The 20,505-nt window shown below is 41.0% G+C and overlaps 1 protein-coding gene across 1 annotated transcript in view; it reads left to right on the top strand.

Annotated features, from left to right (window-relative positions):
* The window catches only part of slc24a4b (solute carrier family 24 member 4b), a gene marked incomplete at both ends in the record, with an annotated part of 39,021 nt that overhangs the window by 11,812 nt on the left and 6,704 nt on the right, over nucleotides 1-20,505 (top strand). The window contains 8 exons of the mRNA XM_080047417.1: nucleotides 9,011-9,087; nucleotides 11,998-12,072; nucleotides 12,168-12,252; nucleotides 12,350-12,453; nucleotides 12,625-12,699; nucleotides 12,797-12,822; nucleotides 13,328-13,381; nucleotides 17,929-18,083. Coding sequence (XP_079903543.1) covers nucleotides 9,011-9,087; nucleotides 11,998-12,072; nucleotides 12,168-12,252; nucleotides 12,350-12,453; nucleotides 12,625-12,699; nucleotides 12,797-12,822; nucleotides 13,328-13,381; nucleotides 17,929-18,083 — 651 coding nt within the window. The remainder of the gene's footprint in view (nucleotides 1-9,010; nucleotides 9,088-11,997; nucleotides 12,073-12,167; nucleotides 12,253-12,349; nucleotides 12,454-12,624; nucleotides 12,700-12,796; nucleotides 12,823-13,327; nucleotides 13,382-17,928; nucleotides 18,084-20,505) is intronic.

The following is a 20,505-nucleotide window of genomic DNA, read 5'->3' as shown; positions in this document are numbered from 1 at the left end:
AGAGGGGGCACAGCACCGTGGCTAATGTCCTGTAGGAGGAATCATTTGCTTTTAATAAATATGCTGCATCTAGCCACGTATTGAAAACTCCCACTTGAGATGCCCTAATTGGCCCGGTGAAAGGAGACGACAGTGCAAGTAGCAGAAGTGAACAACAAAGCAAAAGTTTTTAGCAGGGCTATGGTTTGTACCACAAATTAATCTGACAGGATTTGATTATAGTGGGTTTTAGATACGGCACTAATCTGCTCACGGGCAGGGGCAGCATATTTTGCCTGTTAGGCATGAGATGTGGCGTGGGTGTGTGGAAGGAACTGTAAAGGTTACCATGCAAATGTTGATTTGATGGAGATCATTTGTTGGTGGGTTGAGGGCAGATTTAGCTGTTGGCGCAAAAAAAAAACAGAAGGCAGGATTTCAGGCAAAGGAATAAATCAACTATTTGGTTTAGTTTAATTGTATTTCACATACAAACAATATAAAAACATATAGTGATAAAACATAAGTACATTTGAATATTAGAATACAGCGCAATGCAAAAATAAAATGCAAAACAATCAAAGCACTCCTAGCACAGCCATACAAACGGTTTAAAAAAATAAAAACAAAGATTTGGCGGCAAACACGAGGGGAATATCTGCCAGCGTGTAGTGGGCCGGTACACGCTGGAAAAAGGCAGGTTTGTCATCTCGAGGGAATCACCAGAAGGAGGCTTTTAAAAGGGGAATTACGCAAGCAGGGATTATGCTGCGGTGCATAACGGAAAGTGACCTCGCTTTGCTTCCCACTTGCATGCCAACGGTGGAACAATGCAGCGGAGAGGGAATGGCAGGCACTGGCACCTGCACCAAGCACTCTCCATGCTGCTGCAGTTATAAACACACGCCTGACCTTTTTTTATGTGTTTATTCTTTCACATTCTCTTCCATTTCAGATTTAGCTGCCTCCTCCTCGTCACCCGGGAACTTTAATTTTATTCTGCTTTTGGCTAGCGATCTTGGAGGGCCATTTTTTAATTTCAACTGATGCCAAGTTGTGAAGGTGCATAAATCACTGCAGCAAGGTAGCTCTGTTATCTTTCTCTTGGTGCAGATCCATCCTTTACCCTGAGGGAGTTGTTTACCTATTTCTCCTCTACACAGCTGAATGCATGTACATTTCACACAGTGATGTCCCCTTTTACGGTATTAAACCAGTGCTCTTCTGGTCCACCAGCTTTCAAAAGGCGCCCCCCGCCCCCCCCCCCCCTCCCAACGCACACACGCACACACACACACGCACACACACACGCTGACTGAGTGTATGAAGGCGGAAATGAATTCAGGTTAAAAGTAGACGTGCAATAGGTATGCGAGTGTGTTCATGCAGGTGATATTGCACGCGTTTCAGTGCTCACATGACCGTGTGAGAGCAGTTGTACACGTGACATATGAACATGTGAAAGTATTCACCCAACAATAGGATAATCGTTCGCGTTTAGGGGGTTAACCCAAGCCCCCCGCTCCTATTCATAACTTATCTTTTCTGTGTGACTGACTAGAGATTTTTCCCAATAAGGACCACTCATAATGATATGTTTACAAGCAGGGCTGATGGCAGTCAAGTCACGCTGCTCACTGATGGCTGCTAGAGCAAGCTCATTATCTAATGGTCTAATAATGACCCAGAGGAATCATTCTCCTCTGAAGAGTCTCTCGACTGCTGTACTGGAGTGTTCACTGTATTCTGATAATGACCAGGCCGGTCTGTGACAGAAGGGTAGCACCAGGCACTTTGCCAAGACATCTTGCTCACATCACAATATTTTTATTGGTTTGTTAAATATAAGATGGCTTTTTTATTTCCTCCATCGGAATGACCCAATTTAAGATTTAATAGAAATTGGATTGCAAAAACCTTTTTTTTTTTTTTACAAGGTTTCATCAGTCTTTGTGTTGGGTCCTGCCCTGCAAGTCCGCTAATATCTGGGACAACAAACAGTGTCCGATGCTGAGCTTCATTATGTAATGGCGCTATAATATCTGGAATATTACCAAATTATGGAATAATAATTGCATTAATGTAAGGCTTTTCTGTTAAATTGCTGCCTTCATTTTATTGACCATCTGTGCACATTAAAGCCATCGTTAAAAAAATATTTAATATTACTTTTCTATTAATCTTCTGACAAAATATGAACCTGTGATGAGAAAACGGTGATCATTTTCTTACCCCTTGTCTACCCAAAAAAAAGTCAAACTCCCCTTTTTTGGACTTTTCCCCAACCAATCATTTTCATACTGTCCTTAACTGACACATTTTAGTACGTAACTGCAACTCATAAAATCCTCCCAACACTTCTTGTGAGAACACGCAATTAGTCCCGGGGTTGAAAAAGATGAGGCATAAGGGGGTGGGGCAGACAGATGAACAAACGTGTTGCCAGTAATTTTCTTGCATAAGCGGCACAGTCAGGTGTCCCAACAAGAGAGTCCAGGGTTTATTTATAGATTTGTAGCCTAGCCCCAGGAAAGGACTTGTTTTTTTTCTACACCAAATCCAGACGTCCCACATTGCCCCCAAAAAAGACAGCGATCCTATGCAAGAATACAAAAACAGCAGAATTGATAACATCCTTGGGTTTGAGACTGATATTAATGCAAAGCAATCCATTTGAGGATGGCATTTTTAGGAAATTGTGGAAGGAAATATTTCAGTATATTTTGACATTCAGTCCATTATTGGAATTAAGTATCTGTCAGCTCGTTTTTTTTTTTTTTTTTTTGCACAAATAACTCCTCAAAGCATAACGATGTGTCAGCTCCAATTTACTTTTAATAAAAATAAAAAAATAAATACATTTCAACTGTGCTCCACATGATTTATGATTCTATTTATGGGCCTCATATGAGATGCATAGCTTAAGCAATCTGTCGGTTGTCCCCACTGCTGTGTGTGTGTGTGTGTGTACGTCCTGTTCTATCCTTGTGTGGGGGTAAAAATGGCTGTGGAAGCATGTTCATGTCCGGTTTGACCTCTACAGGGAGGAGACGCAGACCAAGCCTGTAGTAGACGCCGTCTGGTTCCATGTTTACAAGGACTGGGAGGTGACCCCTGCCTCTCGTCCCTCTGCTGTCCCTCTGTTGCACCCTTTTAACACACACACAGACCTGATTGTACATTAAAGAAACAGGGGGCTGAACAATTAACTAAAGGACATGGTTGGCAAAGGCATTCAATTATTGATTAATGGCAGACCTGCAGGTTTGGTAGCTGAACATGGTTCTAGCAGGGGGTGAAAAGGCTCAGACAGCAGGAACATTCAAACCTTCCTGTGGTTTTTCTGCTTTTCAGAAGCTTCACAGACAGCCTTCAGCAGCTAGAATGATGTATGGTGGTGGGAGTGTTTGTCCATGAGGTATCAGTAGGAGTTGAGCCTTCTGTATTGGCATCAGTCTCCTGTTTTCAGTCACCTCTGAGGGCACAACTGAACTAAATCCTGTAATTGATTGCGCCCTGGCTTGTGGCAGTCAGCTTTTCGTCACGTTTCATTCGGCACATAAACCCGTCAGATATTAAATGAGCCAAAGCTGTGCGCTTCCAATGTCAACCATGTGTTCTCCAGTTTAAAGGTATAGTTAAATTTAGTTTTGAGCTTGTTGCCTCACACTCAGATTCAAGACAAGATGACAGAAACCATTCCTTTAACTGTGTGTGCATTTTTGAAGGAGACATGGGCAAAGGCCACACACAGGAGAGATAAGTGATGTAAAGTTTATCTTCTGAGCGGCGGCAGACCAATGCTCCCTTGACTACCAGTGTTTGAGCTAAGCTAATTAGCGATGAGCGACCTTTGTCCGTCTCTTCAAAAATGCACGCACAGTTAAAGGAATGCTTTCTGTGGCCTTGTCTTGAACCCTAGGGTGAGGCAACAAGCTATTCTTTTTAAGATGTATTCATATATTCAACTTATCAGTCTGTCCATAAGTAGCTGTATCACGAAGGCAGTCGGACTGCTGCAGTGCTGCTGCACCTGAGCCACCACAAATCATCTAGGATGGATTCACTTTTGTTCCACTGCCAGAAATAGCATTGCCCACTCTTTGTTTTCGCCGCTCTTTGTTCTTTTGCAAAGATAATGACTTAGATGACACACATAGAAAATGTACCGCAGTTTCCATACATGTGATGTAACGGAGTGAAATCCAGGTGGCATCAGTTGATTAAGTGGACTTAGACTAGGCTACATACTGTGGAGTATTTTGATTTGCCTGTGCAGTCTTCCAAATGCTGTGCTGATTCATTCATGTGTGCATGCCATGGAATATGAAAACAAACGGGCGATGGCGAGGTTGGGACAGATGCAGTTAGAAGTCTCAGGTGAGCACTGTTCCATTTCACGAGTCCATATGTGACGAGGGCCAACATATTTCCCTTTTTTATTTTCTGTTGTAAACGGCATTGTTCTGCTGGCTCAGATTTAAAACAATTTGTTCTCGCCTAAGTAGTACCACAACAAAGCATTCCCATCTATTTGATTTAGTAATTAATTGTTTTTGTCACGCGAGTGCCATTGGCATGCCTTTGTAGACGGCATGGTTGCACTGTCCACTGTTTTGATCCAGACAGAAAAAACTGGATTGGCGTTTTACATTAAGCTTTTTAGATATACATTTATATCCTGAAGGATGACTTGTTTAAACATTGGTGATCCCCTGAATATTTCCTTTGTGCCATCCTAAGGTCAACATTTGAATGTATCCAATACTTTTAAATTTGACCAAAAACCTGCAAAACTAAAGATTATCAGCCAAAGATCTACTTTTAACTGTATTGCTAATTAGCAAATATTCGCATGCTAACACACTTAACTTAACCAAGATGGTGATCATGGTTAACATTATAGGCCTACTGTTAGCATCTGTTAGCATTGTCATTGTGAAATAAACCGCTGTGCAACACTAGCTGACATAATGGAGCATTCTACTTTTATTTTGCCAACACCTTTCAGCTCGGAGCCTTCATCAGGGTTATTTTACAGAATATGAAAAAAATACATAAAACAGCCCTTATAACTATATATAAGTAATAATATATAAATATTTCATTATATCTTTTCATGGGACAACACTGATGAAATTACACTTTGATACAATGTAAATTAGTCAGTGTACAACTTATATAACAGTGTAAATTTACTGTTCCCTCAAAATAACTTGACACACAGCCATTAATGTCTAACCTGGTGGCAACAAAAGTGAGTGCAAAAGTGAAAATGTCCAAATTGTGCCGAAAGTGTCAATATTTTGTGTGGCCACCATTATTTTCCAGCACTGCCTTAACCCTCTTGGGCATGGAGTTCACCAGAGCTTCACAGGTTGCCACTGGAATCCTCTTCCACCCATTCATGACAGCATCACAGAGCTGTTGGACATTAGAGACCTCGCGCTCCTCCACCTTTCGTTTGAGGATGCCCCAAATATGCTCAAAAGGGTTTTGGTCTGGAGACATGCTTGGCTAGTCCATCACCTTTACCCTCAGCTTCTTTAGCATTGCAGTGGCATTTGGAGGTGTGTTTGGGGTCATTCTCATGTTGCAATACTGCCCTGCGGCCTAGTTTACGAAGGTTGAGTGCACATGCTCAGCGTCATACCCAGAGGTTGGCTTTAGAAAATAGACCTATGAATACTGCCAGAATTGCTGCAGGGCTTGAAGGGGTGCGGGGTCAGCCTGTCAGTGCTCAGATCATATGCCACACACTGCATCAAATTGGTCTGTATGGCTGTCGTCCCAGAAGGAAGCCTATTCTAACGATGATGCAAAAGAAAGCCCACAAACAGTTTGTTGAAGACAAGCAGACTACGGACATGGATTACTGCAACCATGTCGTGTGGTCTCATGAGACCAAGATAAGCCTATTTGGTTCCGATGGTGTCAAGGTTGTAGGCCGGCAACCTGGTGAGGAGTACAAAGACAAGTGTCTTGCCCAGGGCCAACTAAGCGGTTGCTTGGGGCCCCCTCAACATTTTTTTTTTTTGTTGAGTTTGTCTGTTTGATATTGACATCATATTATGCAAATGTAAGTCATCATACAAAAAAGCAATACAATGTTTTGGTCTAGATAATTAATAGCCTAATAATTGAATCAGTTTATCTGGGAGGTAATCCAAAATTAACTGATCATGTCACGTTCACATCCATGCACAGTGTGTATTGAGTTAATTTAAAAACATTTGGAAATGGGGCTGCCCTCGTGTTGCCCATGCACAGTGTATAGCCTATTTCAGCCTCGTCTGTAAAAATAAAAAAAAGCTGGACAACAGAGTTCTTCTGCTTCATTCCTCTCACTGCATTTAAATCCATTCATCATATTACAGAGAAATATGTCCAGTAAAAGAAAAAGAGCTCCAAGCCCATCCCAGAGGACCCTGCATAATATTTTATTTAAAATTAATATTTTTATGGAAAATCCATGCGCCTTTCTTCAATAGCTTCTAATTCATCCGACCCAGTGTCTCCAAATGATTTGTTCACACAACATTTCTCAGATTTAGCCTCTTCACTTTTATCTCAAAGTGCACCAGATTGATGCATTTCACTTTAAAAACTTAAAAGATATCTCCCGGAGGGGCATACCCCCGGACCCCCATAGGAGGGTGGGGATCTCAGCTGTCATATATTTTCACCCATCTGGACATTGGATGCACTTGCAGAAAACACTGGGTCTGGGGATAACATTTAACAATGGGCAATAATTTGGGCACCGTACGATTGGAGAGGGGCCCCCTGATCATTTTCTGCTTAGGGCTCGGGCCGGCTCTGGTCTTGCCTATAGTCAAGCATGGTGGTTGGAGTGTCATGGTCTGGGGCAGCATGAGTGCTGCCAGCACTGGGGAGCTACAGTTCACTGAATGCCAACATGCACTGTGCCATACTGAAGCAGAGCATGACCCCCTCCCTTCATAAACTGGACCACAGGGCAGTATTGCAACATGATGATGACCCCAAACACACCTCCAAACGACCACTGCTTTGCTAAAGAAGCTGAGGCTAAAGGTGATGGACTAGCCAAGCATGTCTCCAGACCTTAATCCTATTGAGCATCTGTGGGGCATCCTCAAACGGAAGGTGGAGGAGCGCGAGGTCTCTCATATCCACCAGCTCTGTGATGCTGTCATGAATGAGTGGAAGAGGATTCCAATGGCAACCTGTGAAGCTCTAAGGAACTCCATACCCAAGAGGGTTAAGGCAGTGCTGGAAAATAATGGTGGCCACACAAAATATTGACACTTTGGGCCCAATTTGGACATATTCACTCAGGGGTGTACTCTCTTTTGTTGCCTTAGACATTAATGGCTGTTAATTTACACTGTTATACAAGCTGTACACTGACTACTTTACATTGTATCAAAGTGTAATTTCATCAGTGTTGTCCCATGAAAAGATATAATGAAATATTTGAAGAAATGCAATGGGTGTACTCACTTTTGTAAGATATTTGGTGTATTCTGCAAAGAGGCTCAATCTTGATCAGTGATCCAATAAGAGCTAGGCACAGATGGCTAGCCTCCATCAGATGAAACGTCTAAATAAAAGCACACTACTTTTAATAAAATTAAACAAATGGCCCACCACATAAACAAGACTAGTGCAAAGTCTCAGTGAGTATGTTATATTGCTACTATGGTTAAAACTACACAATCATAACTAATTCAAACTCTAATGCTAAAATTGCCATTCCCTGTGATCATGTTAGCACTTACCTAAAAGCACCACTATGCCTCAGTGCAGCCTCACAGAGCTGCAAGCAGGACTGTAGACTCTTATTAGGGGCGACTGTGGCTCAGGTGGTAGAGCGGGTCGGCTGATGATCAAAGGGTTCGAGGTTCGATTCCTGCCCTGGAAATGGATTAGATTAACACATAAGTGAAGAGAGACACTTGAGACTTAAACAAAAAATGGTGCAAGACATAGTACGGATGAATTTTAGTGTAGAGATAAGGTGTAGCCTGTGTAACTAACATGGTAGGTAAAGGTTCACTATGCAGTTTCAGAGGACGGGGATTTGTTTACATTTGCAGAGCCTGCAGTTACAAAACTGAATTACTGTACAATATGTAATTCTACGTATTGAATCATCATATCGTAAAATCAAAACAAAACAATTTTGAGGCACCTGGAACCAAACTGTGGCCCCTGCTGGTGTAAACAAAAACAGTGTAACATTACATTTTCAGGTCGCTTTCTAATTAATTAAAAATAAAAATTTGGTTATTCAGTTACGAGAATTTACCTAAGAAAAATGTTAACTTCTCTGACACACCCAAAGTTACATAGTGCACCTATTTAAGTTGGGGGCCTGTTAACAAGGAGAGGTCCCTTCAGGAAGCCGGCCAGCATCTGTCTCCAGCCATGTGCACCATGGAGAGGGCTGTGATCCCTGTGACCGGAGCCGTATGGCCATACCGCCCTTACAACCGGACTCCATCTGGAGCTCTCATGGCTGATGGCTTGGGAGTCCTCAGCATTGGGAGGGTTTTTTTCTGCCTGCTTGCATTTTTAATTCTATATGACCTCAGCCCCTTAATTTAGCCCGAGCTTTTACATCAGTTTTGAGGAGATAGGATGGTTAACACATCATCGTTCTTCCATGAATAGGTATCAAGTCACTAGTTGCCGAGCAGTTTGACATACTGCGGACTGATTATTTTCAAAAAAGTGTTCAGCGCCAATTTCAGTCCTCAGAATATTCAAAGCCCTCCATGTTGTCTGAGCTTCCAGCTTTTTTTTGGATACTGATCACAGGCTGTTTTTAATTTGCATTTTCTGCCGGCGGTGGTCCTGTTTGTTAGGTTGTGTTAAGTTTATTACAACATCCATTGAAAAGAGATGGAGCAAGAAGACAGGTATTAACACTCCTATATCTGTTACAAACAAACTATGTTTCTCTGTCTTTTTCAGAGCGGGTTGGGGACAATTATCTCCGTCATTCTGCTGGTGTGTGTTGACTGACTGTTTCCTCTCTCCTCAGCTATACGTGAGTTCCCCGAAGACATCTTCACCAATCCAGAACGAAAGTCTGGGGCTGTTGCACTGCACATCGTGGCGGTAAGAGGCCCCTCTTCCATCACATCGGTCCCCAGTCAACCAGCATAACTCTTCCCTTCAAGGCTTTAAAAGCTAAAACAAGCAAAGTGGTGTCATGGTAGCTGTTTTCGCGGAGTCAGGCATGCTAATCCAGACCATAACAGCCAAATGATAGTGCAAAAGCTTTCCTAAATCTGAGCCTGGAGGTGAACTTGTGTCTATGCTGAGAGAGTCTGGGGGATATGACAGTTCTGGGAATATTTGGGTAAACCTCATCTTCAGACTATTTTATCACAAATATCTTAACGTATTAAATGCTAGGCACGTCAACATTAATCGGTCTTGCATTTAAAGGTGGAGTCAGCGATTCTGGAGAATTCTTGTCGTCAAAATCGATTAATATATGCTCCCTGTCTGTACTGTGTGCACAAAAAATCTGGGTTTAAAACACAGCCAATGCTCTGTAAACGAGCATGTTGCTACAATGGGCCACTTATGTTTACATACCCTTTTACAGTAGGGCATAGGCTGTGTATTAACACTGGATTTTTTTTTCACCGCACACACAGTACAGACAGGTAGCTGATCGTGAGTAGATATTCCTTGATTTTGACAAATTAATTTTTGACAACAAGCAATCTCAGAATCGCTGACTCCAGCTCCTTAAGCATCACATTCAAATCAGCTGATATAATCCATTCAAGATGTAATCGGTGTAACTGTATATAGGTCAGCCTTACGGTCATTTACACCTTAACAGCTGAGGAACAACAATACAGCGATAATTTCATTTTACAGTCCCCACTCCTGAGTGTCGTAAAGTGGCGATTACTCTCAAAGGAGAGCTTTGGCTCAGGAGTGTGTGTGGTAAGCTTCATAAATATGGTAGTGCTACTCTGAGGTTTGCAGTTTAAATTTAGGCATGATTCATTAGTACATTGCCGAGATGCCTGGTAGACTCAGACTCTGTTCAGGAAGTAAGGACGGGCATTATGTCCATTATCTATATTTAATGAGCTGTTTTTGTGAAAAACTATTACTGTCTTTATTCCATATACATTGTCATGCTAAGCTCCACTGACTGGACAGAGGCACAAACTACCTGTGGAGTTTGTCAGTTTTGTTCAACATGTATTGCCCTTCATGCTGGATTTAACTGTCTTCAATTTTAAGACTCCCTTTTGTCAAATGTAATCCAGGATTTAAAAAAATACTGAGGTCAGCATCCCCCCCCCCCTCCTGCCTCCCCAACATTATCCAACCTGCTTTTACTGGAGCATTTAGTAAAGTATTATTTAGTTCAGGGATAGTTCACTATAGTTGATAACTCTCGTAAATTGAGTCATTTTAGTCAAACATTCACTTTTTGTTAGTGCAGCTCAGCAAAGAAACAATGGCAAGTTATTTTACATTGTGGTTACTTTGGGAGATAGTGAGATACCCACTTGATTTACGAAGCCTCATATGAGCTTCAAATTAGTTGCACAGAACAAAACCTGTGGTCTCTTTTTAACATGCTAAGAAAGGGATCTCTGTACAGCCAGTATGAGCAGCATGAAACTATTTTTAAAGGATATCTTCACAATTTTTCCAAGTCTCTTAAAACAGCAGATAAAAAATACAAGAAGCTGGTCATTACATAGTGTATTATTAAGTATTAAATAATAGAATAAAAAAACAACTTAAGATGACATGACCTCATTCAGCTACAGCCCTGAACACATGGTTCAGGGATGTATATGCTATTGAAAGGTCTTTTTATAGATGTGACAAGTTTACTGATGAGATGAATGGGAGCCACTTCTCAGCAGAGGTCTATGACGTATGTAGTACTATCCCTTTCGGGGATAGTGGAGGAAGTATTGTATCATGTTTTGTATGCAGACGTCTTCATTTGTAAAGAAAGTTAAGTTGTCAAATGAATAGTAAAGTGCCTCTGAAGGAAAACTGCATGAAAATGGGGGCGCCCTTAGCTCAGTTGGTAGGGCGTCCCCCCCATGGGCCTCGGCCAGCAGCGGACCCGGGTTTGATTCCAGCCTGCGGTCGTTCTCTGCATGTCACTCCCCTCTCTGCCCCATTTCAACTCTGTCTCTACACTATCAATAAAAGCATAAAAATGCAAAAAAAAAAAAATCTAAAAAAATAAATGCATGAAAACAAACAGTTATGTGAAGTACAAGTACCTTAAATGTGTACTTGGTTACATTCCACCACTGACCATTTAACAACCCTATCATGATCTCTATTGGGTTTTGTGGTCTGCCCAAGTATAGCGTATAGCACCACAGCTGCAAGCCAGCATACAATGCTTTAACACCCTCAGCTCTATGTTCAACATTGATGTACGTATAGCTTTATCATGGGTCTTCAGTGGTGAGAGAAGAATGAAGTGTGTGTTTGGGGGTCTGATCATACTGCAGTCCTGCACTGCCCCCTGTGGATAGCATAGAGCAGAGCACGGCCGATGGAGCTGCTGGGCCATAATGATGTCACACCTGATCTATAATTTATAGATCAGCTACTGAAATAGGTTGCCCCCACCCTCCTTTCTCTGACAGAGTATGCAGATCTTGTAGATTTTTCAAAATGTTAAGTTAATATTATGGCTTACTATGGCTGCTGACTGAGTAGTCATTTGAATTGGAAGCAGCCAGGGCCCTTTTTAATTGGGCTGTGTGTGTTGAGATTCCCCTTCACCTGTCCTTTAACAGAGCTAAAGCTCAATTAACTCGTCTCATTCCTGCTGATTAAGTATGTATCCATAAAGGGGGGCACACACTTATATTCTCACTCCAACCTGCCCTTGACACAGATACACACACTAACAGAGACTTCACACACACGCACGCACACACACACACACACACACGCACACACACACACACACACACACATATTCTTATAACTGAACTCTGCTTGCTCTGTTTACAGGCGCTCTACATGTTCCTGGCCCTCGCCATAGTATGCGATGAATACTTTGTGACATCGCTGGAGAAAATCTGTGAGGTAACTGGGAGCTGTTGTCTTTCATCTGTCAATGTTGCGGTTCCAAAGTACTGGTTTGTCTGTATAACCTGTCAAATCTTCTCTTCTTTCTACAGAAACTAGACCTGAGTGAAGATGTTGCAGGAGCCACATTCATGGCAGCTGGCAGTTCTGCACCAGAGCTTTTTGCATCTGTCATTGGTAGACACACACACACACACACACTGTATAGTTACATAGATATTCCCAGATGGTGGGTGTCTCCACTGATTTTGATTGGCCACCTCCCTGTGTGCAGGTGTCTTCATCACCCACGGTGATGTGGGGGTGGGGACCATCGTTGGCTCGGCGGTCTTCAACATCCTTTGCATCATTGGTGTGTGTGGGATCTTCGCTGGACAGGTGTGTGTGTGTGTGTGTGTGTGTGTGTGTGTGTGTGTGTGTGTGTGTGTGTGTGTGTGTGTGTGTGTGTGTGTGTGTGTGTGTGTGTGTGTGTGTGTGTGTGTGTGTGTGTGTGTGTGTGTGTGTGTGTGAAGAAATATATCAAATATGACTGCACTTTTGAAATCTCAGGTGGTGGTGTTGACCTGGTGGGCAGTTTTCAGGGATTCCACCTACTACATCCTGTCTGTGGTGGCTTTGATTGCAGTAAGTTGGACAACATGCATTCATTATTAACGATTATCCAGATGTTCTTCTTTGATCACTGTATTCTGAGATAAATGTTTCTCCGTTTTTGTTTCAGTTCATCTACGATGAGAAGATAGTTTGGTAAGTTATCCTCCCAGTTGAGCTGTACATAACCCATATGTGAAAGTGAGACAATTTTCTATTTGTTGTAAAAAGCCAAATTCAAAAGGAATCAAACTGAATCTTGATCAACATTTAAGGATGTTGATGCTACAGAATTACTTGGTCTATTTTGACCATTAGCCTAATGTTAGCAAACTGACCAAACTGATTCAGTTCACTACAGATGTTACTGTTACACTAAAATTGACCATTATAATGTAATTGTTACCTGTGGCCACACTTTATTGTTTTAACACGTTTTTTTTTTTTTATTCCCAATGTTGTTTCTTTTAGACGTTTAGGAAACTAGACAAGGGTTGGGTTCATTTTGTTTACTGTCAAGTTTAGTTGCTGGCCCCTTGCTTGCAGATGTTCCCCTTTCTCAAGCTGTAACTTCAAAGTTTTTTTTTTAACTACAGTGTATAGGAACCTGAATTTACTGTCCTCACTTTCTACCCCATCTGTTTTTTCCCCTCTTAATCAGGTGGGAGAGTTTGGTGCTGGTGCTCATGTATGTTGGATACATCCTTATCATGAAGTGAGTTGTTTTTATGTCATTCAGTTTTGCTCTTTTAAGCCGTCAGTGATAAAATAGTATATAAATCCTTTACTGCAAGTTAAACAACTGAAAGATTAATGTAAAAAAAATCAAGTTAACGTATCCCAAATCAGTCTAAAAGCTGGGGTCGAGGATTTGGGGAGAAAATGGCAGTTGGGATAGAGATTCGAATCCAAATACAGGTCCTTCTCATATAATTAGCATATTGTGATAAAGTTGATTATTTTCCATAATGTAATGATAATAATTGAACTTTCATATATTTTAGATTCATTGCACACCAACTGAAATATTTCAGGTCTTTTGTTGTTTTAATACTGATGATTTTGGCATACAGCTCATGAAAACCCCAAATTCCTATCTCAAAAAATTAGCATATCATGAAAAGGTACTCTAAACGAGCTCTTAACCTAATCATCTGAATCAACTAATTAACTCTAAACACCTGCAAAAGATTCCTGAGGCTTTTAAAAACTCCCAGCCTGGTTCATTACTCAAAACCGCAATCATGGGTAAGACTGCCGACCTGACTGCTGTCCAGAAGGCCATCATTGACACCCTCAAGCAAGAGGGTAAGACACAGAAAGAAATTTCTGAGCGAATAGGCTGTTCCCAGAGTGCTGTATCAAGGCACCTCAGTGGGAAGTCTGTGGGAAGGAAAAAGTGTGGCAGAAAACGCTGCACAACCAGAAGAGGTGACCGGACCCTGAGGAGGATTGTGGAGAAGGGCCGATTCCAGACCTTGGGGGACCTGCGGAAGCAGTGGACTGAGTCTGGAGTAGAAACATCCAGACCCACCGTGCACAGGCGTGTGCAGGAAATGGGCTACAGGTGGCGCATTCCCCAGGTCAAGCCACTTTTGAACCAGAAACAGCGGCAGAAGCGCCTGACCTGGGCTACAGAGAAGCAGCACTGGACTGTTGCTCAGTGGTCCAAAGTACTTTTTTCGGATGAAAGCAAATTTTGCATGTCATTCGGAAATCAAGGTGCCAGAGTCTGGAGGAAGACTGGGGAGAAGGAAATGCCAAAATGCCTGAAGTCCAGTGTCAAGTACCCACAGTCAGTGATGGTCTGGGGTGCCATGTCAGCTGCTGGTGTTGGTCCACTGTGTTTTATCAAAGGCAGGGTCAATGCAGCTAGCTATCAGGAGATTTTGGAGCACTTCATGCTTCCATCTGCTGAAAAGCTTTATGGAGATGAAGATTTAATTTTTCAACAAGACCTGGCACCTGCTCACAGTGCCAAAACCACTGGTAAATGGTTTACTGACCATGGTATTACTGTGCTCAATTGGCCTGCCAACTCTCCTGACCTGAACCCCATAGAGAATCTGAGGGATATTGTGAAGAGGAAGTTGAGAGACACCAGACCCAACACTGTGGATGAGCTTAAGGCCGCTATCGAAGCATCCTGGGCCTCCATAACACCTCAGCAGTGCCACAGGCTGATTGCCTCCATGTCACGCCGCATTGAAGCAGTCATTTCTGCGAAAGGATTCCCGACCAAGTATTGAGTGCATAACTGAACATAATTATTTGAAGGTTGACTTTTTTGTATTAAAAACACTTTTCTTTTATTGGTCGGATGAAATATGCTAATTTTTTGAGATAGGGATTTTTGGTTTTTCTTTACTTTTTTGCCAAAATCATCAATATTAAAACAATAAAAGGCTTGAACTACTTCAGTTGTGTGTAATGAATCTAAAATATATGAAAGTCTAATGTTTATCAGTACATTACAGAAAATATTGAACTTTATCACAATATGCTAATTATATGAGAAGGACCTGTACCTCAACCGCTCCACTTGTTCTCTTTGGTCCCTCCCCTATGCTCCCTCCCTGACACCAACAAAGTCGTGCCAAAGTGAATGGACAGTCCCAACAGCCAATAAGAACAGAGAATTGGAGCCTCGCTCTGATTGGTCAAAGTGTCAGCTCATGTTAACTTTGACCAATCAGAAATCATATACCCCAGCTTTAAGTTAAAATACACAAGTGTAACTGGCTAAACATCATTAATATCAAAATAAAAGATCTACCTACATAGAAAAATTGCATTTGACTAATAATATTATCATATGACATGTTCAATCATTATATCTTCTAAAAAACATTAGCATTTTGCTGCTAAAGGTTGAGCTAGTTTTAAATACTTATATACGATCAGCTAGTTTAGTCCAGTGGTCCTTGACCAAGGAGATCAGGGGCTCCAAATGGCCATGAGATATATCTAACAGGTCACAAGTTTATATTTATTTTTTGGATAGTAACTAACTAGTAACTTTAAATACAGGCAAGTGTAGTGGATTCAAAAGTACAATATTTCCCTGTAGAATGTAGAGACGTAGAAGTATAAATTAGCATTAAATTGAAGGTTCTTTGTAAACCACCTCAGAAATGTACTGAGTAGTTGTGTAAAATGCACTTGGTTAAATTGCACCAATGCAACACATGGGGAGAACTGCTTAAACTCTTCCACAGTGAATTCTGGTGGCTGATGAAGTGTGACCAACATGTGCACTCAGCAGGTTGACAGGAGAAGAGTTGGGTTTCCATCTGGTGGGGAGGGTCTGGTTCAGGTTGCCTACCCAGATGCTAACGGAAAATGAAGCTGGGGAGCCTTCTGGACTCTAATTAAATAAGTTGCAATTTTTATGAGGCAGTTTCCCACAGTTGGGACAACATTTTATAGTTTCTCAATTGAGTTATACAAAAAAATGACACTAGATATCAAAATGTTTATAAGTTCAGATGGATAGATATAAAACTGGCGTCCCACGAAACATACTTGAATCTGTCATAGTTTAGAGTTTATTTTGAATTTGGGAATATTTTAAAAGAACCAATAGGGTTGTATTTGCATCCAATCACAATTTGGGTTAATATTCTGCTCTGCCATCTTCTTGTCTATATTTTTTATGTTAACTTAAAGATTGTATAAATAAATTGTTTGTATATAATACAGATTAAATGTAGAGTCAACAAATAAATCACTTTGTCAAAAAAAGTGAATATCTCCTCAGGATCCAGTACCTGTACGTACTGTGTGTGCGCGCTATAAAGAATTCAGTGTTAATACGCAGCCCATGCTGTGTAAACTAAGGGGGCCCGTCGCAGCTAGCAACATGCCTGTTTACAGGCTGTGTATTAACACCAGATTTCTTGGTAGCACACTCACAGTACGGACAGGTAGCGGATCGTGAGGAGACATTCACAATTTTTTTATTTTTTTACAAAAGAAAATTGACAAAGCATTGTCCAGAATCACTTACTGGAACTTGATATGCCAACCACGTAGTCCAGTGCCACTGTGTCTCTGTCCAGTTGGTTCCATTCAGTTGCAGCCTGGTCTCTTCGCTGCCATAAGAGTTTAATCTTTCTCCCTCTGCAGTGGCTAAGAGCACAAGCTTAACCGGATCACTCCTCTTCTTTCTCATTTGGAGGAAAGAAGTGTGGATATGCTGTCCTATGTCTCCCCTTCTTCCAAAAATATCCCCAGACCATTTTGGGCTGTTCCAATCAAAATGGAGCTGTATGTTATATGTTGCGATGAGGGCTCGGACGTGACCCTCCATGGATTGGGTGCAATATTTGTTCTCTCTGCTCAAATAGGCCACATGCTGCCAATAGTAAAACAAATAACAGCATAGCGGAAAGTGTAATGAAACAAATTGTAAATAGCATTTTCTTAAAAAAATCTAGCGCCTAGATGTCCCGGTTAGTCAGAGATTGTCCCGGTTTCAACCTGGGTGTTCCTAGTCCGAACACATATCTGTAAAAAGTAAAAATGTCCCGATTGTCACCACACTTAAAGGTGGAGTCAGCTATTCTGGAAAGATGGTTGTCAAAATCACTTTTAGTTAAAATCAGTGAATAGACCCGCTACATGTTTCTACAAATTATAAAAACCTATATCCCTGAACCCTTACTTCAGGTACATTTTATGTGGAAATACAAGGAAAGGAAATAATTTTTTCTTTTCAAAGTGTCCCTTGAAAATAAGACATTTATTAGTTTTAATGTAAGCTTCTGAAGCTGTCTGAAAGTAAGAGAGCAGCTCTTTTGTTGTTGTCAAGGTTACATCGGCACAGTTTGTTCAAAGGCAGCAACAATGTATCTAGAATTTGTGATCCACTTTTTTATGATGACACTTATATGGTCTTATTGAAAACCTTTAGTAGAAGATGAAAGCATGTGTTTGGCTTCTGGAGACAGTCATTTCTGTTATAATGCAGCGTTTTTCAGACAGTTTTTGTATAGTGTAATGATGCTGTTTATTTAAAAGCAGGCCACCTTAACTATAAATAATTATTTCTATAGAAGTTTGGAGTGTAAATGGGTTATTTTTTTGCTAATTAACGAAAACTGTATATTTCAAACAACATGGAGCCTTTCATCTGAAGCTCATAAACCCTATTTGCACATGTGAATCTTGGCACTGTATGTCCTATCTTGTTTTGTATCTCCTTTTGAACTCTTTCTGTGTCTTGGATTTACTGATTATTATGTTTCATCTTTCTACTAGATTTAACTCCACCATGCAGAACTTTTTCACGGGGAAGTCGAAGAAGAAAAACGTGGCCAACGGTAACGCCGCGGCCAGCAGTGAGATGGAGGACGGTAATACTAGTTATCTCTTTGTTTGGGATGACGACCCGTCATTGCCTTTACTATCGGAAGGTAAGGTTAATCAGACAGGCTGGGTTCCCAAAACTATCCCATGTACCATGAAATACACTTTTATTCTCTGGAAGACTGTGGTTGTTTCCTTCTGTTAGGTCTGTGGCTTTAACCCTTTGCTACTTTCTGCTGAACTAACTATAGTTGCTTCAGCGTATACTCTATATATTTTGCTGACACATACTTCAAGCAATAGTTTAGACATTTTGTGATATATGCATGGCAATTTGCTTTCTTGCTGACAGCTGGATGACATGGTTGATACCACTCTGTCTATGCTAACAGTTAGATGTTGCATAGAAAGTTAATCTTTTCTAAAGAGCTCTAGGGAGCTTACGCCTTCTTCCATTCTTCCATAAAGTATCACAAATGCTCCATGGTGTTGAATACTGAGCTTAGGCACTGATATACCTGTCATCCTGATGAAAATACATGTAGGTGCATGAACACCTAAGGGTCCCAGTGTGGGGGTTTGCAAATGATCGCTGTAAGCAAGCCTAGACTTTTACAGTTTTTGTATTCATTTAAGAAATGCTGTTTTTTGAATTAATTTAAGAAATTACCTTGCATAAGTTTCCTTTTGATAGAGCCAAAATGTTTTTTTAATTGTTTCTGTTTCCAGTTGATGCTATGCTAGGCTAACTGGCTGCTTGCTTTATTTTATAGCATAGTGGATCCCCCCCCCCCCCCCCCCACACCCAAATATGAATTTAACAGATGAGATAACACGTTTATAAGGATTTCTTTTTATGCTACATGATGCTAAGAAAATGGCTGCTGGCTGTAGCTTTAAAGCTAGCATATACATTAGTTATAGACGTTCTCCACTCTCAGTGAGAAAGCAAACAGCACGTTTTCCAAAATGTCAAACTGTTTCTTTAAATATGACCACACTATTCTAAATTTTAAGATCAAGAAAACTTCAGTCCTTTGACCTCAGTGAACTGCATTACCTGAAGAAGAAGAGATGCTTTGTCAGATTTCCCCCTTAGGTCTATATTACTACTTTTCCTTGTGGTTTAAAAGTCATATAAGGTTCCTCCTTTTAATTTTTCCCTGCCTGTCTTTTTCAGGGTGATAAGCAAGTTGCAATTGAAGCTTATCTGGGCATACAGGGGGCAAACAATGAATTGTTCTTGTGTAAAATGGGAACAGCATAATGTAGACATTCTTTTATCTTCTTTTGATAATGCAGTTTAATGTCGGGGGACTCTTGTTGTTTTGGGTTTCAAACGTATTAAAAACTTCAAAAACATTAGTCTTTGCTGAACATCTTTTTTTAATGTCATGTTTGGATAAGATTACCTCATAGCCACTACTACTACTTCCTTTTCTGCCTTTTGACCTTTCAGAAGCGTCTCAGTGGCGTCTTAACCCCCTTCCTACTTTGGCTGCATTTAGTGATAACATTGCCTGTCTGTTTAGCCTTACTAAACTTACTCTTGCTTATTGTCAACAGTGTTGTGCTGCTGTGTGCCAATTCTCTCTGCTTGCATAGGCCTACTACTTTTCTTCTGCCGGTCTCTGGGGCGTAGACTCCTGAAGTGGTAATGATTTCACAAGAGGAAATGTTTATGCCGGCTCTGTTTACCCACATAACTTGTGCATTCTTGCATGCATAAAAAATCTAATTAAAGCCGAGTTAGACTAATAAGTGTCCCGTATAACGTTTTAAAAAATTCCTCATACTATTCATCTTATAGCTAATTGTGAGCACGGAGCAAAATTAGGAGCTCCTGGGTGCCAATACATTTTTTTTGAGATATGTATTATTGTCAGAGCGGAAATTGAAATGGGCTGACCATTGATTTAATGTTTTAGACACCTGCGTAATAGTTTGATCTAAAAAATGTGATGCAACCTCTGGAGGCGTTGAGCTAACGACTTCAGTATATGTAGATCCATACATATTCACAACTGGCAGGCAAACTTCAAAGCTGCGCCAGGCAATTTGGGGAAAGCTATTTGAATTTCAGTACCCAGAAAGGCATGTGATGTCTGTAATTGCACACCCGTGTTAACCCAGCTGGTGTGTGATCGGATCAAGGGTGGTTCCAATGCTGGTGAGTCTCCGGGTGAATTTCCTCCACAAGAAATGTAAACTCCTTTTCCACCATTGCATGAGGATGGAGTGAAATAAAAGAGAGAAGATATTGTTTGGGACAGTTAATCAGTTGTGCATTAAAAACTAGATGATTTTTCATGTCGTGGTCCCATCCTAACTGAATTAGATCAAGCCTAAAATAAGACTTTAGCTAAACAAGGTTTTTTTCTGCAGCTCTGTGTGAGTCACATTATGCAGATTTTTACTGTATCAGGTTTTTGTAATCCTAACGTGTTTACAGTTCCTTTTTCACATCATTGTCACTCTCACTAGGGATTTTTAGTGTTTAAGATATTTCGAAAGATTTAAGTGTTTGTT

This window comes from Ammodytes marinus (assembly GCF_949987685.1).
Source record: "Ammodytes marinus genome assembly, chromosome: 19".
Classification (NCBI taxonomy): domain Eukaryota; kingdom Metazoa; phylum Chordata; class Actinopteri; order Uranoscopiformes; family Ammodytidae; genus Ammodytes; species Ammodytes marinus.
The sequence above is the reverse complement of the archived record's forward strand: the minus strand, read 5'-3'. Positions and strand labels throughout refer to the sequence as shown.